This window comes from Giraffa tippelskirchi, chromosome 5, assembly GCF_054371585.1.
Source record: "Giraffa tippelskirchi isolate mGirTip1 chromosome 5, T2T-mGirTip1v1.2.pri, whole genome shotgun sequence".
Lineage (NCBI taxonomy): Eukaryota > Metazoa > Chordata > Mammalia > Artiodactyla > Giraffidae > Giraffa > Giraffa tippelskirchi.
In genome coordinates, this window is record NC_137279.1 from 43929970 (window position 1) to 43955780 (window position 25811).

At 38.7% G+C, this 25811-nt stretch overlaps 1 protein-coding gene and 1 pseudogene across 29 annotated transcripts in view; one reads left to right on the forward strand and one right to left on the reverse strand.

The window, feature by feature from the left end:
* Positions 1–25811, forward strand: part of WDR64 (WD repeat domain 64) — a 118077-nt gene that overhangs the window by 40307 nt on the left and 51959 nt on the right. For all 28 annotated transcript variants that reach the window (XM_081492888.1, XM_081492886.1, XM_081492884.1 and 25 more), the window contains 6 exons: positions 2125–2204; positions 3772–3911; positions 16464–16590; positions 20212–20360; positions 22453–22576; positions 24438–24613. In XM_081492888.1, coding sequence (XP_081349014.1) covers positions 2125–2204; positions 3772–3911; positions 16464–16590; positions 20212–20360; positions 22453–22576; positions 24438–24613 — 796 coding nt within the window. The remainder of the gene's footprint in view (positions 1–2124; positions 2205–3771; positions 3912–16463; positions 16591–20211; positions 20361–22452; positions 22577–24437; positions 24614–25811) is intronic.
* LOC145507088 (transcription and mRNA export factor ENY2 pseudogene) lies at positions 13370–13957 on the reverse strand (annotated as a pseudogene). The gene has a single exon (XR_014054550.1). The product of XR_014054550.1 is annotated as a transcription and mRNA export factor ENY2 pseudogene (transcript).

Sequence of the window (25811 nt, forward strand, 5' to 3'; positions counted from 1 at the left end):
CCCTTGCTCCTTGAGAAACAGAGTGGTCCCTAATTTAGTTAATAAATCTCTCCCTGTTAAAGGGATGGGACAATCAGGCACAAACTGAAAGCAATGTGAAAACAATTGGCCGTTGATGTTTCACAGAAGGGGTTCCAGGAAACTGTGCCCTTGTCTCTTCCCTGACACTCTATTGTTGTTTAGTTGCTAAATCATGTCTGACTCTTGCAACCCCATGGACTATAGCCTGCCAGGCTTCTCTGTCCATGGGATTTCCCAGGCAAGATCACTGGAGTGGGTTGCCATTTCTGATCTTCCTGACCCAGGGATCAAACTCAAGTCTCCTGCACTGGTAGGTGAATTCTCTTTTTACCACTGAGCCACCAGGAAAGCCCTGACACTCTATTACATATTCCTTATGATTGCTAAGGTTTCCAACCCTTTGGGTTATTATGGAGAAGGTTGCAACAGTGTTTACAAGAAATTCTATCAAGTGGCCCACCACATCAACGATCAATCATGGCTCAACATTAGTTATGTAGATAGTATCTCTAGGCAGAGAAGCTTTCAGCCTTGAGCACTGTCAGTCTTCTGATTGTGAAACCATTAGTGGTCCTCAATGGTCACTCTCTGGCATCTAGGACATTCCCTCTTCCAATTCTCCGGCTTTTTGCAAAGGCATGTTAATTGCAATCCTCCCTCCAGTGCCCCTTTTGTCCACACAGAGTACACTGGCCTTGTATGGGTACCCATTGACCCTGTGGTCCACTAGATCCACAGATTGGCTCAGCAAAGTCAGCCTCCCAGTTGGTGGTCTCTGAGCAGACAAAGTCACTGCAAGTATTTGGAGCCTTAGTATATATCTTTGAGCTATTTCAAATCCTCAAAGGTGATGCTGTGAAAGTGCTGCACTCGATATGCCAGCAAATTTGGAAAACTCAGCAGTGGCCACAGGACTGGAAAAGGTCAGTTTTCATTCCAATCCCAAAGAAAGACAATGCCAAAGAATGCTCAAACTACCGCACAATTGCACTCATCTCACATGCTAGTAAAGTAATGCTCAAAATTCTCCAAGCCAGGCTTCAGCAATACGTGAACCGTGAACTTCCAGATGTTCAAGCTGGTTTTAGAAAAGGCAGAGGAACCAGAGATCAAATTGCCAATATCTGCTGGATCATCGAAAAAGCAAGCGAGTTCCAGAAAAACATCTATTTCTGCTTTATTGACTATGCCAAAGCCTTTGACTGTGTGGATCACAATAAACTGTGGAAAATTCTGAAAGAGATGGGAATACCAGACCATCTGACCTGTCTCTTGAGAAACCTGTATGCAGGTCAGGAAGCAACAGTTAGAACTGGACATGGAACAACAGACTGGTTCCAAATAGGAAAAGGAGTCCGTCAAGGCTGTATATTGTCACCCTGCTTATTTAACTTATATTCAGAGTACATCATGAGAAACGCTGGGCTGGAAGAAACACAAGCTGGAATCAAGATTGCTGGGAGAAATATCAATAACCTCAGATATGCGGATGACACCACCCTTATGGCAGAAAGTGAAGAAGAACTAAAGAGCCTCTTGATGAAGGTGAAGGAGGAGAGTGAAAAAGTTGGCTTAAAGCTCAACGTTCAGAAAACTAAGATTATGGCATCTGGTCCCATCACTTCATGGGAAATAGATGGGGAAACAGTGGAAACAGTGTCAGACTTTATTTTTTAGGGCTCCAAAATCACTGCTGATGGTGATTGCAGCCATGAAATTAAAGGACGCTTACTCCTTGGAAGGAAGGTTATGACCAACCTAGATAGCATATTGAAAAGCAGAGACATTCCTGCCATTTTGTGCTACCAAAAAGACTCATTGAGCTGAACAATGTACTTTCTGGCTTAAGAGGTGATACATCTCTGTCCATTCTTAACACCAGCACAACCGCAGCTCCAGGGCAGAGGAATGGATTTCTTTTTAAACAGAAACAATGCAAATGATGTATTAATATCATATCATGGAGTAAATAGATTCTTTGGGTCAGTAAGAATTTAATCATTACTTACAGTTTTTTTCTGTGGGTAAATAGATTCACAACAACTTAGAGATGAACTTAGAAAGAAAAATAAACAAGTTTTACATTTAGCTTGTGTTTTGCAGGCCTGTCAGAGAGTTTTCCATGCCAAGAGGAGCAAACACTTTCTGTTACTGTATAAAAGCAAACGTGATTGTCACTGGAGGTAAGAGGACAGTCCGCGTTTACACAGAGATTTTCTACTTTGCAAATAGTGCTCTCCTTAATTAGCACAGTTGCAGAGTTTTCACACAGCTATAGCATTTTACTGCTGACAAAACCTTTTAGAGAATTTTTAAGTTTGTATAAAGTCAAATCTGTCATTCTTTTTCTTTGTGGCTTTTTGGTTTGGTGGCACACTTTGAAAGGCTCTCCTTAGCCTGAGAGTGTGTGAAACAAATTTTCCTACATTTACTACAACTTTGTTTGTTTTACAGTTTAACTTTAATCTCTCTAGAACCTGTTTCAGTGTGTGAGAGCATGAATTCCTTGCCTGGGGACCATGTGTGGACTTTAAGGGAGTCCTATAGCCCCTTAGGCTGAATAACTGTGTGTCTACGTGCATTTTTCTGGAGAGAAAGTCCAAAATGTTATCAAATCCTCAAAGGAGTCCTTGACAAAAAGATCAAAAGCCAATGGTTTAGCATTAACAGAGAAGCGGACTAACGATAGAGTGCTTAAAACTACCAACATTAAAGGGCTCAGATTATCTGCTGAGAGTAAGAGGAAAGATGACAAATATAAGAAACTTGAGGAGAAAGATGGAAGGACTGAGCTGTTCTGCTGGCCTGACTCCTTATCTTTCAATCTGGGATGCTAAGACTGTGACGGCTTTCAGCCTGGGCTCTGGAGTCAAGACTGTCTAGGAACAAATACTAGTTTTTTTACTAGCAAGCCCTGGATAGGTTATTTAACTCCCCTAAGTTTCAATCTCAGGCTTCCCAGGTGGTGCAGTGGTAAAGAATCCACCTGCCAATGCAGAAGACTCAAGAGACGCAGGTTTGATACCTGGGCTGGGAAGATCTCCTGGGGTAGGAAATGGCAACCCACACCAGTATTATTGCCTGGAAAATTTCATGAACAGAGGAGCCAGGCAGGCTACAGTCCACGGGGTTGCAAACAGTCAGACACAACTGAGCAATTGAGCATGCACGCACAATACATTAATGCATAAATGAGTAGGAACATATTAAATCAAGAAAAGGACTCATAGAATATGTATGAGAATTCATATTTATATATGTAAATACAATGATTACAAAACAGCCTTGACAAGAAGAAGTAGATCCAAAACAAGTCAATCATAGCCTCCTGGAAGAAACAGACTGTGATTTGATATTAGAAGATAGATAGTGAGAGTCACTCAGTCGTGTCCAACTCTTTGTGGCCCCATAGGCTATACAATCCACGGAATTCTCCAGGCCAGAATACTGGAGTGGGTAGCCTTTCCCTTCTCCAGGGGATCTTCCCAACCCAGGGATGGAACCCAGGTCTCCCGCATTGCAGGCGGATTCTTTACCAGCTGAGCCACAAGGGAAACCCAAGAATACTAGAGATGGGATCATCTCCAGCAGATCTTCCTGACCCAGAAATCAAATCGGGGTCTCCTGATTGCAGGCAGATTCTTTACAAACTGAGCTATTAGGATATGATTAAAGATGAGAAAGACTCTTTAAACTGTGACCACCCGCATCCCTGAGAACATAAACAATCTTCACATGTCCTTCTTTCAGGAGATGATAAAGTGCTCCGGTTGTGGCACCCCAACATCAGCACCAAGCCAGTGGGGAAACTTGTGGGACACATGTTCAGTATCACTGAGATTGTGACAAATGAGAAAGACCAACATGTTATCAGCCTTTCTTCTGCAAAGGTAACCAAAAGAAAACAACAAAAATGAAACAGAACAATTCTTTCCCTTAAAGTCAACTATCGGAAAGTATAGAATACATACAGTTTTTCACTGAAATAGCTGATAGTCAAAGAGAAAAATATTGTTAATATGAATAAGAGAATAAGAAGTCACTGTTCTCTGTTTCTATTGACATCAATATAAGAAAGAACATGTGTTTAAAGGCAAGAGTAAAAGGAATATAACATTGGGAAGAGAGCCATTATTCTAAATAGTAAAACATAGTATGGCCCTTCTGTGATCATTAAAGACAGAAAAAATAAGGATTTCTAGACACAGAAAACAAACTTATGGTTACCAAAGGGGCAAATGGGTGGGAGAGAGATAAATTAGGAGTTTTGGATTAGCATATACAAACTACTATATATAAAATAGATAAACAACTATTAGATAAACAAAATAAAGGTCCTACTGTGTAGCACGGAGAAGGAAATGGCAACCCACTCCAGTATCCTTGCCTGGAGAATCCCTGGACAGAGGAGCCTGGCGGGCTGCAGTCCATGGGGTTGCAAGAGTCAGACACTACTGAGTGACTAAACCACCACCATTGTATAGCACAGGGAACTATATGAATATCCTGTGATAAACCATAATGGAAAAGAATATGACAAGCAATATATATATTTGTGTAACTGAATCACTTTTCTGTACACCAGGAACTAACATAACATTGCAAATCAACCATACTTCAATTTTTAAAAAAGCAAAGAAAAAAAAAGTATTATTGTTGTTGTTGCTATCACTACACAGTATTTTAAATGTTCTAAACAAAGTAATAAAAAAGAAAAAAATGACTTATGACTACTAGAAATGAGGAGACTGCATATTTGCAAATCATGTGATTGCTGAGAAAATTCAAGAAAACCAGCTTAAAAGTTTTAGGACAGATAAATTCAGTAAAGTGGATGGTTATATTGATGATTGCAATTTATAAAAATAAATTTCTATGTAAGAACAGAAACCAGTTAGGAAAAAATGGTCAAATGGATAGCATTCACAAGAGCAAAATTGTATGAAATGCCTAGAAATAATCTTAACAAACAATATTCACTATTAATGTTAAGATAACTATGAAGTTCTGAGGTACATTTAAGAACATGAATGTAGGGACTTTCCTAAATGAGAGTATAGTACTGTGAAAGATATCCTGCATCACATTAAGCTATGCATATTTAATGCTATTTAGGATTATTTAGGAGCTTCCCAGGTGGTTCTAGTGGTAAAGAATCCACCTGCCAGTGCAGGAGATATAAGAGACATGTATTCAATCCCTGGGTCAGGAAGATCCCCTAGAGGAGGGCATGGCAACCCACTCCAGTATTCTTGCCTGGAGAATCCCATGGATAGAAGAGCCTGGTGGGCTGCAGGCCATAGGGTCACAGTCGGACACGACTGAAGCAACTTAGCACAGACGGGAAAGAATAATTTAGACCTCAGTTTGCCAAATCTAAAGTTACTATAAAAGTGTTGACATACAAAAATATCTTAGAAACTTTAGAAAATAAGATTACAAGATGACACTTTCCCTATCAGATATTAAAACATTTAATAAAGCCTCAATAAATAAAACATAACAGTAGTCAATGCAGCAATAGACACATCTATGAAACAAGAGAAGATTCACACATGAGTGTAAATGGGAATTTCATATATGATAGAAGTAGCATTTTAAGTCTGTGAGCAAAAGATGGTTTGTTCACTACATGTTGGGAAAACTGACTAACCATACTAGGAAAAAATAAGTAATCACATCATTATTTCATAATTAACAACAAAATACATTCCATATGGATTAAATATTTTAAATGTAAAATATAAAACCATAGTAGTTGTAAAATTTTCCAGAAGAAAACACAGGTGAATATTCATATAGCCATCAGGTAACTCCTATGCATAACATCTACAACTAAAGAAAAAAAAATGTGACTACACAAACATTAAAACTGTAAATTATTATAAAAGCTGTCATTTATAAAATGCTTACCAAGAGTCAGGCACTGTTCTCATTATTTTACATCACAACTTATTTGATGCTGGTAACAATCCTGTAATTATCCCAATTTTGCACATGTAAAGAAAAATGACATCTATATACTTGCATTAAATAAATGTAGCCAATCTTGTGTCTATCCTGACCCCAGACAGCCTTCTTACCGCCATAAAAAAGGTTAAGACAGATAGCAGAGGGGGAAGCATGTAACATAAATGACATAAACTGGAATAATATTCTTATACAAATAAAAAAACTTTAACAAATCAGTAGAAAAATAGGATGAAGAAAGGAGCAAGGAAAGGACACAGGCATGTTAACATAGTGCTGCTGAGGGTGAAGCTGGCAAAAATTTGAGGGGCATTTATTCTAATAAAATAATCAGATAAGTGCCCAGAGATCAATGTAAAAGGATGTTTATGGTGCTATTGCTTATATTGGTTTAAAAAAGAAAAAAGAAAAGGAATAAAAAGGAAGATAAAAAGGAAGGGTAAGGGGTAGGGAGTGAGAAATTCAGTTTCTAAAACTAAGGCTTTTATTCAGTAATTTATTTTCCCTCAGTTTTATTGAGATATAAGTGATATATAACACTGTATGAGATTAAGATTAATGTGTCATTAAGCATAATGATCTGACTTACATTCATCATGAAGTGATTACTACCACAGTTGGTTTAATGAACACTCATTATCTAATATTGAAACCAAAAAATGAAAAAAATGCTTTTAAAAAAACTTTGTAATGAAAATATTTAGGATTTATTCTCTTAGCAACTTTCATATTTGTCATACATCAGTGTTAGCTATAGTTATCATGCTATACATTATACTCATAGTATTTATATATCTTCTAACTGGAAGTTTGTATCATTTGACCACCTTTCTCTAATTCCACCTCCCCTTAAATCAGCAATTTATGATATCTCTTTTTATATCATAAAAATTGTCACATAGACTTTCAGCATCATATGGATGAATATTGATATGAAAATGTATACACAATATGTTGTGTAAAATATAATAAAATAGTATGTAAGATATTAGTCCACTTTTAATATATGTGTCTATCATATATTATCAGGGATGATAGTGATTATGTGGGTAGCAAGGTTGTGGATGGATTTAAATTTTTTTCCCTTTTTGTTTTCCTTTCCTTTTTCTTTCTTGTATTTATATATTTTTAACAAAAAATATACATTGCTTTTATAATAAGACTATTGTTAATTTTTAAAGTGGTACTGGAAAGACAGTAAGACTGTTGAGGCATAAAAACTAAAACATTATGATGGAGAGTCCTTAAAAAAGCTAGGAATAAAACCACCATATGACCCAGCAATCCCACTCCTAGGCATATACCCTGAGGAAACCAAAATTGAAAAAGACACATGTATCCCATTGTTCATTGCAGCACTATTTACAATAGCTAGAACATGGAAGCAACCTAGATGTCCATTGACAGATGAATGGATAAAGAAGTATGGTATATAGACACAATGGAATATTACTCAGCCATAAAAAGGAACACATTTGAGTCAGTTCTAATGAGGTAAATGAACCTAGAGCCTATATTCAGAGTGAAGTAAGTCAGAAAGAGAAAGATAAATATTGTATACTAATGCATATATACGGAATCTAGAAAGATGGTACTGAAGAATTTATTTGCAGGGCAGCAGTGGAGAAACAGACATAGAGAACAGACTTATGGACATGGGGAGAGGGGAGGAGAGGGTGAAATGTAGGGAGACAGTAACACGGAAACTTACATTACCATATGTAAAATAAATAGCCAATGGAAATTTTCTGTATGTCTCAGGAAACTCAAACAGGGGCTCTGTATCAACCTAGAGGGGTGGGATGGGGAGGGAGATGGGAGGGAGGTTCAAAAGGGAGGGGATTTTTGTATACCTATGACTGATTCATGTTGAGGTTTGACAGAAAACAACAAAATTCTGTAAAGCAATTATCCTTTAATAAATAAATAAACTAATTAAAACAAAAAAAGTTCAGGCCATTCATGTTCAGAGGTGAAGAGACAGCAGAAACAAGCTTTCCAGTTTCCTTTAGATGTAGTGAGTGTATTCAGTGATGCTCTTTCAAGCACCCTAGCAGCTCTACTTGGGCAAAGTACTTAATATATTTCCCTCAATTTCTTTGTCTGTAAATTGTAGTGGTGCTTAGCTCACAAGACTGTTATAGAGAGATCGTTCCTTTGATTATTCAGCAAGCATCTCTTTCTTGAGTGTCCTGTCTGTTTCAGGTATTGTTCTGGGTTCTGGAGACAGAAAACTGAACCAGGCAGTCAAGGCCCTTTCCACAGGAAGTTTACATCCTAGGGGGAGAGGGAGAAAAGCAAAGTAACAAACACATAAGAAAACAGAATGATAACTATTACAATGAATAGGAAATACCACATTGTGATATGATTCAGTATTACCTCTGAAGAGGTGACATAAATGTTGAAATCTGCATGACCAGAGGAGCCAGCCCCATGAAGATCTTGGAAAGGAGCAATTTAGGCATAAAGAATGGCAGTCCAGGCACATACATGTTTTTGCTTAAGCTAGCTTCCTCTTCTCCTTCTCCATCTCCTTCCCCTCCCCCCCTTTCTCCTTCTTCTTCTCAGCAAAAATCATAGATGGGTTTTACACATTTCACATTCCTTCATATTACTTCATATAAATTAGCTTTCATCACATCAAGTTTTAATAAATCACCACGGGTAGTCATGTACCTACTCTGTGCCTTTATCTAAGCTCTAAAAGTAGATTTTCATCCTTCCTCTGAGACTTGCAGACTTTCCACCAGGATATTATTTTCTCCTGCACTGGTAAAATTCTTTTTCTAGTTGCAGAGGTCAAGTATTTAATAGCTATGCCACATCTATTGCTCCCGAAGGATTGACAAACATTGAAAAACAGAGAGAAATACAAATTTCAGTTGCTTTTATTTTATTAACAAAAACAAGAATGATGGTTGACAGGTGGCGCTAGTGGTAAAGAACCTGCCTGCCAATGCAGGAGACATAAGAGATACAGGCTCCATCCCTGGGTTGGGAAGATCGCCTGGAGGAGGGCATGGCAACCCACTCCAATATTCTTGCCTGGAGAACCCCATGAACAGAAGAGCCTGGCGGGCTGTAGTCCATGGGGTCACAAAGAATCGGACATGACTGAAGCAACTTAGTACGCAGGCGATCTTCCCAAGCACAACTCTATAGTTATCAGAGGTTATTTTACTGAGAAGGAGACATGCTTTTATGATTTCTAACAGATGAAAATGAGTGTTTAAACACTGTTATTTTCTTAAATTTTCACTTTGGAAAGTGATACGAAAGGTAAAGCTTAACTAGTCTGTGGGTATGGCTTAGAGCACGAAGCAATGTCCTGAAACCAGGAGCCAAGTGGATAACTCATAGCAAGTCAGCGGTTTGCCCATCTGGCCTGCTGCTCAGCTGGACTTCATCTTATTCATGACTATGTCTAAGATATTGTCCTAAGTGAAGATTTTTTCCTGCCCTCTCTCAATTCCAGGCACATGGCTTAGCACATGGCCTCTGAAATCAGGTAAATCTAAATTTAAGTTCTGGCTCTAATAATTTATGACCTGGGGTGAGCCATTTGAGACAGTTGAGGAGGATAATAGAATACAGGCAGACCTTGTTTTATCATGCTTTGTTTTATTACGCTTTGAGGATGCTGAGGTTTTTACGAAGTAAAGGTTTGCCACAACCCTGAGTTGAGCAAGACTATCTCCACCATCCTTCCAATAGCATTTGCTCACTTTGTGTCTCTGTGTCAAATTTTAGTAATTCTTGTAATATTCCAAACTTTTCCACAATTAATACTGTATTCGTTATAGTGATCAGTGACTTTTGATGTTACTATTGTAATTGTTTCAGGGCACCATACACCATGCTCATATAATCGATAGATACTATTTGTGTCCTGACTTCACCAACTGGCTGTTCCCTCATATCTCTCCTCTTTGGCCTCCCTCTTCCCTGAGATACATCAATTGAAAATAGACAATAACACCACATTGTCCCCTAAGTGTTCAAGTGAAAAGAAGAGTTGCACACTGAGGAAAGATGTGTCAGGCATCCGCACTTAAAAAGGGCCCTCGCGCCAAAAATGTTAGACTCGTGGGCTACACAGGGATGGTCTCACATGAAAGCAGCGCTTCAGGGTGACAGTGGTAACTGTTTATCCAAAACTCGTAGAGAAATATAAGTAAAATGAAGAAGCACAGGAACCTCTCTCAGTTAAAAGATCAAGAGAATTCCCATGAGAGAACAAACAATGAAACAGACCTGTCCAGCCTACTAGATCCCAAGATAATAAAAATACTGAAGGAATTAAAAAAGGCTATCAAAAGAAATGCCTATTAATATAAAAAAAATCAAGAAACTATAAAGAGGAGCCAATTAAAATTAGAAAGAAAATCATTTGCTAAGGTGAAAGCTGAGCTAAAAAGCAATAAATAGTAAACTGAATGATTCAGAGAAATGAGTAAGTGATCTGGTTCAGGAGGGAGGGGACATATGGAAAAAAACAATTAAAAAGTGGGAGGAAGATCTAAAGAGATATTTCTGCAAAGAAAACATACAGATGGCCAACAAGCACGTGAAAAGATGCTCAACATCACTAATTATTAGGGAAATGCAGATCAAATCTATAATGATATATCACCTTACACCAATCAAAATGGCCACCATCAACATATCTATAACAATAAACGCTGGAAAGGGTGTGTGGAAAAGGAAATCGTAACTGTTGGTGAAAATGTAAATTGGTACAACCACTCTAAAAAAAAGGTAGGGAAGTTTCTTAAAAAAAAAGAGTTACTATATGATCCAGCAATCCCATTCCTGGGCATACATCTGGCAAGGACAAAAACTATTTAAAAAAGATACGTGCACCCCAATGTTTGTCGCAGCACTATTTACAACAGCCAAGACATGGTAGCAACCTAAATGTCCACTGACAGAAGAGTGGAGAAAGAAGATGCAGTACAGATATAAAATGGAATATTGCTCAACCATAAAAAGAACAAAATAATGCCATCTGCAGCAATAGGGATACACCTAGAGATCGTCGTACCAAGTAAAGTAAGTCAGACACAGAAAACAAATATCATATGATATTGCTTATATGTGGAGTCTTTAAAAAATGGTATCAGTGAACTTATTTATAAAACAGAATAGAGTCGCAGATGGAGAAAACAAACCTATGGGTCACCAGCGGGGAAAGAAGGAGCAGTAAATTGGGAGATTGGGATTGACATAAATACACTATAAATAAAGCAGATAACTAATAAGCACCTACTGGATAGCAGAGAGAACTCTACTCAATACTCTCTAATGGCCTATATGGGAAAAGAATCTAAAATATGAATACGCTTAGCTTATTCACTTTTAAAAACGGTGGAAAAAATAAGATAAAATAATGACTTTTAAAAAAAAATATTTTTAAACTCAAGTTCATAAAGATATCCTCCTCTAAATTTTTCTAAAAATAGATTTCTTTTAATATTTAGGAGCATGATGTCTGTATATGTGTGTGTGCATATGTGTGTGTGTATCTATATGCTTGCTACTCCATATCTCCTCACATAGGCACTTAGGCCTCAGTTTAGAAATAGATCTAGTCCCTGAACCAGAGGTTACTTTGGTTTAGTTCCTTCTCAGTCTCCTTTTCCTGAGCCAGGAGATCTGCTCTGGGCACTGCCTTGAAGTGGTGAGAGTGCTTGTGGTCCTGTCTGCCCTGCCAGAGCTGCTCCCCTGCTGCCACTCTGCCCCAGACAGTGCCCAGGCTCTGGTTGGAGCCCACTCATTGCTTTGTATGCCTCTCTTAGTTGGATCTATTCAGATCAGTTCAGTTCGATCGCTCAGTCATGTCAGACTCTTTGTGACCCCATGGGCTGCAGCACACCAGGCTTCCCTGTCCATCACCAACTCCTGTAGCTTGCTCAAACTCATGTCCATTGAGTCCATGGTGCCATCAAACCATCTCATCCTCTGTTGTCCCCTTCTCCTCCTGCTTTCAATCTTTCCCAGCATCAGGGTCTTTTCCAATGAGTCAGTTCTTCGCATCAGGTGGCCAAAGTATTGGAGTTTCAGCTTCAGCATCAGTCCTTCCAATGAATATTCAGGACTGATTTCCTTTAGGATGGACTGGTTTGATCTCCTTGCAGTGTAAGGGACTCTCAAGAGTTTTCTCCAACACCACAGTTCAGAAGCATCAATTCTTTGGCACTCAGCTTTCTTTATGGTCCAAATCTCACATCCATACATGACTACTGGAAAAACCGTAACTTTCACTAGATAGACCTTTGTTGGCAAAGTAATGTTTCTGCTTTTTAATATGCTGCCTAGATTGGTCATAACTTTTCTTCCAAGGAGCAAGCGTCTTTTAATTTCATGGCTGCAGTCACCATCTGCAGTGATTTTGGAGCCCAAGAAAATAAAGTCTCTCACTGTTTCCATTGTTTCCCCATCTATTTGCCATGAAATGATGGGACCAGATGCCATGACCTTCATTTTTTGAATGTTGAGTTTTAAGCCAGCTTTTTCACTTTCCTCTTTCACTTTCATTAAGAAGCTCTTCAGTTTCTCTTCACTTTCTGCCATAGGGGTGGTGTCATCTTCATATATGAGGTTATTGATATTTCTCCTGGCAATCTTGATTCCAGCTTGTGCTTCATCCAACCCAGCATTTCACATGATGTACTCTGCATAGAAGTTAAGTAAGCAGGGTGACAATATACAGCCTTGACTATTTCTTTCCCAATTTTGAACCAGTCTGTTGTTCTATGACTGGTTCTAACTGTTGCTTCTTGACCTGCATACAGATTTCTTAGGAGGCAAGTCAGGTGGTCTGGTATTCCCATCTCTTGAAGAATTTTCCACAGTTTGTTATGATCCACACAGCCAAAGGCTTTGGCATAGTCATTAAAGCAGAAATAGATGTTTTTCTGGAATTCTCTTGCTTTTTTGATGATCCAGTGGATGTTGGCAATTTGATCTCTGGTTCCTCTGCCTTTTCTAAATCCACCTTGAACATCTGGAAGTTCTCAGTTCATGCATTGGTGAAGCCTCACTGGGAGAATTTTGAGCATTACTTTGCTAGCATGTGAGATGAGTGCAATTGTGTGGCAGTTTGAACATTCTTTGGCATTGCCTTTCTTTGGGATTGGAATGAAAACGCCTTTTCCAGTCCTGTGGCCACTGCTGAGTTTTCCAAATTTGGTGACATATTGAGTGCAGCACATTAACTGCATCATTTTTTAGGACTTGAAATAGCTCAGCTGGAATTCTGTCACCTCCTCTAGCTTTGTTGGATCTATAGAGATTACATGTCTTGCTTTGAAGCCTTGCTGTTTCTTTCTGCTTTCTCTCTCTTTTTTTTTTTTTCCAAGGAAACTTCAAACTCATTCATGAGATATTTATTAAAATAACACATTTAGGGAAAAAAATCAATACAATGTATACATCATTACTGAAAACTGTATACCATCATACAAAAAAGGATTTTATTTTGGGAAATCAATTCCTAATTTATGGCAAGTTTTACTTTAGAAATAAAACCACAAAACAACACAATCTAATTCAATCTTAAAGGCTGGCATGCTGAGCAAGGAATGTTCTTATTCTTTGTAGAAGTTCCTTCTTTACACTGTCAGGTACCAGGGCTCTGCCTTTTGGTGTGATTTCAGCCACCAAGTCATCAACAGTAACGTGTTCTAGTCCCTTTTCTTTAATTACCTCTTTACAGTGTGCCTTCAACTGATCCTTCCAGCCACATTCAATTAGTTTAGCTCTCAGCAACTCTTTGAGGCGTTCTCTTTCTCCAGTTTCTATCAACTTTTGGTTAATCGCTGCTCTCATCTGCACATCTTTGTTCATCTTGCTAACCACCATCACCGCGGGCGAGGGCCGTCCCTTCCCAGCGACGAAATGACCCTTGCGCTGACGACCGTTACCTACCACACTCTTCGGCTGCCCGGACCTAGACCCTCAGTCTGCTTTCTCTTTTTAACTTTACTATCTATCTGTGTTTGGAGAAGAAATGGTGCATCAAGGCACCATACTGCAAATTCATTGCATTATTCTGACCTGAGCTCTAACTCTTTTCTAAAAAAATACTTTTTATTTTATATTGGAGTGTAGCCTGTTAACAATGTTGTGACAGTTTCAGGTGGACAACAAAGGGACTCAGCCATACATATATGTATCCATTCTCCCATAAATTCCCCTCCTACCCAGGCTATGATGTAACATTGTGAACTCTGACTCTAATAATCTTTATGCAGATTTAAAGAAAGAGAAGCAGTTAGCTAGATAGATAAGAGTGCGGAGAGGAAACAGATGATAGCAAGAGTATGTGTGAATGTGCAGAGACAACAGAGAAAAAGAGGTTTTTGAAAGTGGAAGCAGTTTGGTATGACAATAACTAGAACAACCTAAGGGGAGAGGGCAGCAGAAAAACCTAGAGGAGAGATGCTGCGTAATGAGGAAGGTCTTTGTGCCTTCTGCCAGCCTAACAATCACCACTTCCCTAAAAACATACAAAAGAAGTAGAAAATAGAATCATTCTGCAGAAAACATCTCAGGTATCAAAAGATATTCACAGTGATTCACTGAGGTGGAGAGTGCTGGTGTTATTACGTCCATTCTAGAAACAAGAAAACGGAGACTTAAGAAATTTAAATGATGGGCTAGAACTGAAGCGCCCCAAGCCTCTTTTGCTTCATCCTTTGTTCTTTCTGTGGGCTTCCCTTGGGGCTCAGCTGGTAAAGAATCCACCTGCATTTGGGAGACCTGGGTTTGATCCCTGGGTTGGGAAGATCCCCTGGAGAAGGGAAAGGCTGCCCACTCCAGTATTCTGACCTGGAGAATTCCATGGACTGTATAGTCCATGGGGTCGCAAAGAGTCGGACAACTTACCCTTTCATTTTGTTCTTTCCACCAACCACAATTCAGAGCACATACACAAACAGTGAAAAGACCGCCAACCATGAAGCATCTCAAACAAAACAACAGAACTGGAAACAGAACAGAGATAAACTTCTTTGACACTCCTTGATTGCACTTTTAGATTCTTCCTCTGCTTGTCTGTCTGAACCTAATTCATAAATAGGCTCTGAACCTAACTTCATAAATTGTCCTAAGGGACTCCTCTACTCTGTTATGCAAACAGTGGCAAGTTTCGATATTCTAGATACTCCTCAAACTTTCATTTTTACTAGCACAAAGGAAGTAACAACTCCCAGTTGTACAGGTTCTGAGTAATAGTGGCCTGCAGAGGATATACAAGTGAGCCAAAGTTCCTGATCGCATGATTTTGACATTTATATGTTTCTGCATATAAGTACCAGCCTGCCTTCACAACAGTGAAGTTTTGAACTCAATTAACACTAAGTGTCTTAAGTAAGAAGTTAATACCTCTGTTAACAAAACTACTTATCAAATCTTTATATGTAGTTCTATAAAATTATCACTCATTTATTCAACAAATATTCCAATTTAGTAAGTACTATATAATATAGCAATAGGTAATGTATATAATAATGACTATTATGACATAAAAATGTTATTTAATGCTGATGCATGCTAGGACTTTAAACCCTTCATCAAAGCACTTTTCTTCCCTGAAGTTTAATCACAATGTAACTTTCTGAAAAAGAAAATAAAAAGAATAATGAAGAATACTAAGACTAGCTGTTTCAAATGACCAAGTAAACTTGACCTAGTTTTGCTGAGTTTGTACTTTATTGTTCTTTCTATTATATTATCCCAAGTTCTATCTGAGTAACTAACCTAGGTCTCTTTCCTTCCTCAAAGGAGAGCACTAATAATGTATTTACCTATAGTCTTCCTTCTTCAGTGCATTGTCCCGACCCAGGGATTGAACCTGCATCTCTTAGGTCTCCTGCATTAGCAGATTTTTTTTTTTCTTTACCACTAGCACCACCTGGAAAGTCCCTCCTATATCTACACCATCCCTAAAAACTGTTTTCTGTAATTCTTCATTCCTGGATAGGAACAGGGAAGGTTCTTAGAAACCTCATTTAGTAAGACGTTCTCATCTTAAGTCATGAAAGAGCAGTTTGAAACCCTCCACCTGAACTATGCCGTGTCTGTTTTCTAATCTACACTATAGAATAGAAAACAGAGAAATGTGGCTTCAGATAAACTGTTAGTCATAACCAGCCCTTTATTATTCCTCCAGATTCTTAAAGGATAATAAATTCTATGTCTTTCCCCTATCTTTTTTAAGGACAGAAAAAATCTAGTTCCTATTGGCAAACTTTTAATCACAGCTTTTATTTTCTTCTGACATTAATGAATAACAGTTGAATCACGAACCAAATAAAAGTTTAGCAAATGAGTGCTCATCATACAAATCATACTTTCCTTCAAGTTTTTAAGAGCATATTGCAGATTCTGAAGATGGTTCACCTCAATAGATTTGAGTAGGGAAAGTAAAGTAGAAAAATGGTGACCCATGTTCTTTATCCCTCCAGGTTTTCAGAGTATGGGATATACAGACTCTTTCACTATTACAAGTCTTCCACGATAGCCAGGGAGGACCAGGAGACATGCAGATTTACTCTATGATATTTGATTCCAATCATCGCATGCTTATTACAGGTAAGTACACTCAATTAATGGGCTTCCCAGGTGGCACTAGTGGTAAAGAACCCACCTTCTAATGCAGGAGACATAAAGACATGGGTTCTATCCCTGGGTTGGGAAGATCTCCTGGAGGAGGGCATGGCAACCCAATCCAGTATATTCTTGCCTGGAGAATCCCATGGACAGAGGGGACTGCTGGACTATGGTCCATAGGGTCACGAAGAATTGCACACAACTGAAGCAGCTTAGCATGCCTGCATCCACTTAATGACAAATAAAATCTTGATTTTTTAAAATCTTTTTTTTTTAACTAGCACTTGATCACTGACCAGAAGAAAAACAAAACTAGAAGGGAAATTTATAAACTGTATAGATAACTGAATTCAATTCTGTTCCTTTCTATTTTTCTATAGCTTGGTGGATGAGGACTTGAACCTAGGATGCAAGGTGATGGGGTTAAAGCTGCTGCTACACATAGGGCAAATCCAGCTCTGCACTGAGTGTTGGAGCAGGAATATGATCCATCTTAGCGCAGCTGCACCAGCATGCTGAGTCAGTGCCCCTTTTCTTCAGGGAGGCAATTTGGCCCCATGTACTCTGGTACTGAGACAGTTACTCAGTGGGTAGGGTGTTGACCTTCCCACCTGCCTTTGCTTCTAGACAAAGAACTGTGAAGAGAGAGGATAGGGTTCTGAAGGACAGAGCCACCAGCACTGATGCTGACAGATTTTTTTTCTCCTTTTCCTGCTGCCCCTGATAAACATGCTTACTAAAGAGACAAAAGACCCTGTTAGGCATTTGGGTTGAACATTACTCACATGCATATCCTCAGAAGAAGCTTTAGAAGAAATGAACAGTATTAACAACAGTTCCTCCTTCTGTAACACCAACCCAGAATGCATTTCCTATTGACCACCTTCTCTGAGTTCCTGTGGGATTAATAGGGCAGAGAAATGATTGGTGCTATCTCTGCTGGTAGAGAATATGAATTATTTTTAACTTTTAGGTGTTTTCTGGATTAGAAGTAAACCAGAACTTCATGTTTAGTGGATAATTTTACACATTCTAAAGCAGAAATTAACTCTAGTTGTAAGCACCCCTCCTCTATACCATCTCCTCTAAGAATAACATAAAAATGGCTACAAACAAGTTTTCTCTTAGTGCCCCAACTTGCATGTTTGATTTACTAGGCTCAGTATTTCCATCCCATTTATCATCAGAGTAATTAAAGCCTCAAGTATCAAGGCAAAAGTAAAAACACAAAAGACAACCATAGATCAAAATTTCTTCGTAACTTTATGTAATTCAGATAATACTCTGCTTACAACAATATAGAGCTCTGTGTATTGCTTAATCACTAAAATCACATACATTGACTGCAACCGTCAACGTGACATCAGAATTGCATGAAGATTAGCTCTCAGATTTTAATTTGTGCTTTTGTTCAAATGAAGCAGCCATAGTAATCTTATAAACCCCAGGGACAGCAACACCACATTATAGAATATGCTGTTATTACTGTCACCGTTGTTGTTTTTGTTACTCTAATAAGACAACTACCATTTGATTAGTTCTTTCACAAAGTGCTTTCATGGACTTTATTTCATTTGATCTGCACAACCACCACTGAAGTAGGAATTATTATTCATCCTATTTTATAAATGATAAAATTAATATTAAATATTTCAGGTGACTAGTATAAGGACGTTAGTTGAGATATACAGGTGGGATTCAGTCGCAAAGTTTCTGACTCTGGATCTACTTTCTTTCTCTGTATTGCTTTGTTTCTATACTGCTAACTTGTGTATCTAGCCAAACATGGAGCGGATTGCTACTTGTTCATAAGCATATCTAGCTTTGTTGTCAGTTCAGATAAAATCCATTACAGTCAGTAGAATATGAAGGAGCTCCATGTGTTGTCTGATTATCTGGTTACCACATCCCTCTCAGATTTCCACCCTGTTGTATTTGAATTGAGAAATACTACCAGAAGAGCCACCTCCATTCTCTTTACACATGAGTAGACTTTATCTTAGAATTCAACACTTTAGGAAAGTAACTCTTGCTGAAATTTTTGCTGCAGTTGAGATTTCTATGGAGAGACTTGAGAAAAAGAAGGGCCAGCCTTTGGTAGCTTAATCTCCACACCAATAAATTAGGGAAGAAGCTTCATTTCTGTTTGAACTGTGGAATGCTTTGAGATCCTTATGTATATTTCTAGACATTACACTAAAACAAGTTGATTTTGAGAGTTAAATCATACTTGCAGTTTATAGGATTACTGTAAAAGCAAACCAAATGCCCTGATGAATGGATAAGGAAGTTGTGGTACATGTACACAATGAAATATTACTCAGCTGTAAAAAGGAATGCACTTGAGTCAGTTCTAATGAGGTGGATGAACCTAGAGTCTATTACACAAAGTGAAGTAAGTCAGAAAGAAAAAGACAAATACTGTATATTAATGCTTGTGTATGGAATCTAGAAAGATGGTATTGACAATCCTACACACAGGGCAGCAAAGAAGACACAGACGTAAAGAACAGACTTTTGGAATCGGTGGGAGGAGAGGGTGGCATGATTTGAGAGAATAGCATGGAAACATATACATTACCATATGTAGAACAGATAACCAGTGTGAGGTCAATGCATGAAGCAGGGCACTCAAAGCAGGTGCTCTGTGACAATCTAGAGGGATAGGATGGGGAGGGAGGTGGGAGGGAGTGTTCAGGATTGGGGGGACACATGTGTATCTATGGCTGATTCATGTTGATGTATGGTAAAAACCATCACAATATTGTAATTGCCCTCCAATTAAAATAAACACATAAATTTAAAAAATGCAAGTAAGAAATACCTGCTCTCCATCTAATTCACTATGGTAATTTGGAAATTAATCTTATTTAATACTGTTGCAAGCACTGGCTTGCAATCATTTTCATTCACTACCTGTAATAAGACCATGTTTTTTTGTTGCTGTTTAGTTGCTAGGTTGACTCTTTTGTGACCCCCCTGGACTGTAGCTTGCCAGGCTTCTCCGTCTATAGGATTTCCCAGGCAAGAGTACTGAAGCAGGTTGCCTTTCCTCCTCCAGGGGATCTTCCTGACACAGGAATCAAACTCTCATCTCCTGCATTGTGTAGGTAGATTTTTTGACCACTGAGTCTCCAGGGAAGCACAAGGCCATGTTTACAGAGTGCTTTACTCTTCGTTGGTTGAAACAGCTTTCTAACATATCCCAATCACTAAATGGAAGTTTTCCATCAGCAAAAAGGTGGCCATCACCTTTATTACTGTACACTAGATAATGTAGCAGGCACTCTAAAGAAGGAAAAAACTGACTATAGAAAGTAGGAAAATAGTGGTCACTGAAAAGAAGATATCAAGGAAGCCCAAGTGCCCTACACTTGAAAATTAATGAAGCCCGAAATGAATGCTTTTCTCTGGCTAAATCATATTTGTTTTATTTGTCAAAGATGTTTTTGAATAAATGAATATGTTTTTACCTCATTCGGTCTCCTAGGCATTAATAATCTCACTGATCAGCTATTTCCAAACACAATTAGTTGAATAAAATGTTTTGTGGTTCAAATCTTCTAATATTTGTTATTTATGAGATTCTTATTTCTGTTCAAGGATCTAGTGTTATGGACATGTATCCTTTAACTAGGATGATACAAGATACAAAACAGGTCCCTCACACCCATGAACGAGAAATCAATGTCATGCTTTACAACAAATATTTTCACCAAGTACTTACCATCTGCTCTGAGTCCATAATTAAGGTGAGTACATATTGACTCTTCAGGAAAAAAAAAGCAAAGATAGAATTTTCTCTTCTTATAGATGAGTCTTTGAGTGATTAAATAAAGGCAATGGCATATATGATGAAACCTTATGTTAGAGTTATTTTTAAGCTTTCATGAATGCATGAGAAGTAAGCTTTTTAATGCAGCTCAGTCTGCTTGCTGTTAGGCTACAGGTTCAATTTAAAAAATGAAGCTAGTTCTTATGATTAAAACAGGAATTTTAAGGGAAATATGTCAAGGAAAAAAGCCTAGTGTGCGTAAAAAATTTTTAAACTGAGCTATAGGGAAGAGACTGTTAAGAAGAAAAGAAAGAAATGTATAGATGTTTACTCTAACCCCTATAGGTACAGGATATGTGCCAAGCGTCTTAAATCCACAGTCTTGTTTAATCTTCACACTAGTTCTCTGTGTGAGGTTCCGTTTAAAGATGTGGAAATTAGGATTCAAAGATCAAGCAACTTGCCTCAGTTCATATAACTAGTAAGCATCGTGGCTGGGATACGAACCCAGGTTTGTCTGAAGTGAATACCAACCTCCTTTCCTCTGCAATCCTCAGGCCATGTCATTAATGTGTTCCCTAGAGGCCAGAGTTCTGGACCATCCTAACTCTATTTGTATTTACGACCACTGACTTCATCTAGCAGTGATGGCTGGAGGTATTTGCCTGAAGTGTTTATCCTTTTATTTCATGCATGCTCTCCAAAAGGAGACATAGGGAGCAGGAGAAAGCATTTCTCAGAGACTCTTCAAATTCCCTCTCAACCTTTGACCTTCTGTACTCATCTGCTGGAGATTTTCTCAGACCAAAATCTTCTAAGTTCATGTAATTATCAGTTATTTCTAATAATGCCTACAGAATAAGTAGAGGGAAACTAAAACCTGGCTGTTGTCATGAAATACTGACCTCTTAAAGGGAAAGTGTCTTCCTTGCAAGGTAGGGAGGGGAATAGAAGACATCTAGGTGAGTTTTCATACCTGACTGGTTGGAGACAGATCATACTTTAGGCCAGGAAATGGGTGGCCCCTGAGACCCCTTCCTGTAGTGGTCCTTATTCCTCATTCTCCCTTTAGGACCTCATCTACACCCAGGGGAGCACAGAGGTTAAGAGCATGGGCTTTAGGGCCAGCCTGACTTCATTCAGATCTTGGCTCTGCCACAGCTCAGTCAATGGCCCTCTATCATCTGGTCTTCAGACCAGTGATTACATCAGCTACATCTCCTCCCACTCTCCTTCTTTAACTCCAGCTGCAACAACTGACTTTCAGTTCCCTGGAGGAACCGTGCACCTTCCCATCTCTGGCCCTCTGTTTATGCTGCCTCTGTTTCCGAATACCTCGAGTTCAAACTGTGTTGCCAGTTCAGTTTGCTTACTGGAAGTCTAATACACACCTGAAGTTGGCAGATCCACGAAAAGAGAAAAATTCAGACCGAGACTGCAGGTCTCATGCTTCTACTGCATTTCTAAAGAGATAGTGATAAGCTTTGACATGTTTCTAGGCTATCTGATTACACCCGATCTTCTCTGAAGTCTCAGCCTCCCCCGCCCTTCCTCCCCTGTTCTCTCTGTTAAGAACTGGGCCCATGTCCCTAATCAGAACACTCCTTGGAAAGGTCAATGAGCCCTTTCCTTGGTTTTCTCAGATTTCACACTGTTAACTGTAGATTCTGTCCCATGATCTCTAGATAATTTGGATAAATGACAACAGAGAATACATTCAATTTTATTTCTTTGTGCGCTGACCTCCTGTTACATTTCTAGCCTGCTGCTAGGCTTTCTGCATGCTGAGGGTAGCATCTGATTGCTTTCTAGATAAACAGGGGCTGCCTGGGAAGAGTTGTGGCTTGTCTCATCTCACCTACATATATTACAGAAACACCCTGGGGTAGCACAGTGACTATTAGACAGACTACATCTTTTAGACCTTTCTTTGATTAAACCAACATTCATGGCAGAATGTTGGAAAAGGTGTTAGGTGCGCCCTGTGCCTATTTTGAGGCTATTTTGAATATTGTAAAATTGATGAAAACTGAAGGTCTTATGAAGTATTTTATTGTTCTTTCTTGTAGGTATGGGAACTCGAAACTGGCCTCCAAATATACCAGATTTTAGACCCTCATGGCTTCAATGTTGAACTGACTGCTGCAGCTATCGATGAAAGTGGATTTCTTTTTGCCACAGGAGCATATAATGGTCAGACTAATATCCAGAATATGGCACCCCTGCTTTAGTGTCCCAAGAATTTGTTCTAGGATCTCGTCACAAGTTGCTTGGGTTAGAGGGGAAGCATGAATCGAGCTGGAATATGTGAGCATGCCAGTGAGACTGCTGTGCCTGACTGAACATGCTAGGCTCTCCTCTAACGGACATTAATGTCCTGATATTGATGTTAGTCACAATCAATACCTTACTTATATAGATGCTTATCAGTTTTCAAAGTCTTTCATATATATCATCTCAGTCCATTTTGACTGAGACTTATTTGTGTTGCACTGACTCACTCTGTCCCTCTAATTTTGAGTACGATCAGCTAAGAGTTACTACTGGTGTTTAGTTGCTCAGTCATGTCCAACTCTTTTGTGATCCCAGCCATGGACTGTAGCCCTCCAGGCTCCTCTGTCCATGGTATGTCCCAGGCAAGAATACTGGAGTCGGTTGCCATGTCCTTCTTCAGTGGATCTTCCCTACCTAGTGACTGAATCTATGTCTCCTACATTAATAAGAGGAGCCCCCAGGGAAGACCCATCAGCTGACACAGACATTCTATTTAGTGCTTTTCATAATATTTTTTACTGAAAATATGGGACTGGACAAAATATCCATCCAACTTTGCCATATCACATTTAGGATTCTGTATTGGACTTGTTTATAAGTCTAAGATGCTTAAGGGCATGTGTCATGTCACCCCTGAGAGAATGTCATGCTCCAGTTGGGCTGTGTCGTTTGCTGCTGTGGAGAGTTCATAGAACTTGTTGGAATCAGCCTTCTCTCCTTTCACCTTACCTTATTCTGAACTCCCACGAGAGAGACAAAATGACCTAGACAATATGACCATCTGTCTCACTATATATATATAGTGATTCCCCTTCTCCAGGGGATCTTCCCAACCCAGGGATCAAACCCAGGTCTCCCACATTGCAGGCAGATTCTTTACCAGCTGAGCCACCAGGGAAGCCCATATTTCTTCTAGGGATATATTTACTAAATACATTCTTGTTTGTAAGCCAGTTGATGGATTGAGTATCTTGAGTGAAAGTCAGAGTTTTTAAAGTGTGAGCAGATAACAATATACATTAAATAAAATCCAGAATGCTGAGTTGATGGGGTGTGAATAAATGCAACTTGAGGTCCCTCTAAAAATCCATGTTAGAAGATAATTCTCTACACTGAGTAGAGAAACAGGCATTCAATAAGTATGCTATCATTTCACCTGGCCCTTTCACGAGGATCTCCTACATGAACAAAATTAATTAGAATGTATGATTCCAAATGCAAGAAGAAACTTAACACCCTTTTTGCATTTCCTTTTTATGTAACCAACAACTCAAAACATTTTGTTTTCTACCTGCTGGAATTCTTTTAAACCTTTTATTACCCAGTAGGATCTAGTTCTAAAATATGTTAGCGCCTTAGGAAATGACACTATTGGAGTGACCTTTTACTGTTAATAATCACAGTGGCATGATTTTAGATAGATAGATATTGGAGAGTATTTAGCAAACTGGAAAGCGTTGGGATAATAAAAGCAGGAAAGACCCAACAAAGACAGAAAACTCACACAGGAGAATCGGAGAGTTTCAAAGAATATGTTCACAAATTTCAAGACATTGCCTGGTCCTGTTCATTTTTTATCAGCCTGTGACAATGAAGGCATGCAGAAATATATTTTGTACACAGCAAGGCTGGGGAGACTCATGAGTCAGTCTCAATAGGGAATAAACTTAGGATAAATTGTTGCAGAAAGCTTTCAATTAGATTGATTTTCTCTGAGATAAAAGCCATTCTTTCTAAAAAATGATTTTTTGCTTATAGAATCTTTTCTCTGTGTGTTCAGGAACAGTTAAAATCTGGGACTTTGGCAGTGGACAAGAGTTGAAGGTGTTACCAGAAGGGAAAGACTGGAAAGAGGAAGAGCACTGGCTGAAACGCCTGATTTTCCTGAAAGCTCAGGAAAAACACCAATACTTGCTCCTCTCTTTGGAGCGCAACGGAAAGATCAAAATGATCCAGGTTTGCAATCCCATTTCCACGTACTCTATGTGCTCTTCTTGGGAAAATCAACTGAGCATGGATAATCCCCATTTAACTCTTCTCTTGCCAGCCAGCGGAGGATAGGATTTCTCCACCAGCCTTCCTAGAATGTTCCTAATTAACCTTGCCCATGTCCAAGCAAAGAGCAAAAAAGAATAGCTGGTCGACACTGCCCATCCAATGTTTGCTGAAGGGATTAGCCGGGATCCTTCTGGAGTAGATATCAAAAAGATTAAATTTACATACAGCTGCCACCTCTGACATGGTTTTATCCTCATCTGCAGATAACTCACTGGCAGAGCTGCTCCCCAGGAGGCTTTATGAAAGGGAGCAATGATTCCTCTCTGAACCATATAACCCATAATGCGTTCAGGGGATGTTCAAGGCACTGTTTCAGTTTGTCATCAAAACTGCTTTGTGTACTTAACAGTTAACATGGCAGTCTGTTCAGGGATGTTTTGGAAGGACTGAAGTAGACTAAATTTGTTTTTCCTGTGTGTCTTTTACCACTTAAGCACACTAAAGCCTTCTTCATACTTAAAATGAAAACTAGATCATTTACCCTGGCTATTGACTGGATATTTCCCTGCCTAGAACTCAAGGACTCTTTGCCCTTATTCTTTCCCTTTTGAAGATAGTGAAAAACTTCCCTGATTCAACTAATCTTTCTTTGCTGTCTGAGCAATCCAAAATGGCACTGTACTAGAAAGGAAGTTCTTCAGTGGAAAGAAACAGTTGTAAATTTCTTTTAAAAGATTTTCTTTGTAATTCTGCCATGATGAGGATGTGGAATTCTTACTGATGGACACAATTTCCTCAATATATAAAATGAAATACTGAGAAACATGGTTAAAATTTGAATAACATAAAGACTAAAGGAAAAAGATTAATGTTCTTTTAGATAATTGAGACACAAACAGTCAAGAAATCAACACAATTCTATTTAATTATGTATGAAGTAATTTGTAGCAAAGTGAAAACAAGTTGATAGCCAAGTCAATACATGACTAAATGAACATTTAGTCTGATTTTTCTTTTTTTTTTTTCTGAATTGACAAAATAAAGCAATAATTTAAGTATCATCTAAACATAGCCACATTCCTTCAGAAAACAGAACCTACAGGTAGCATTATCCTTGAAAACTGGGCATAGACACTTGTGGGTTTTCAGCTTGTGA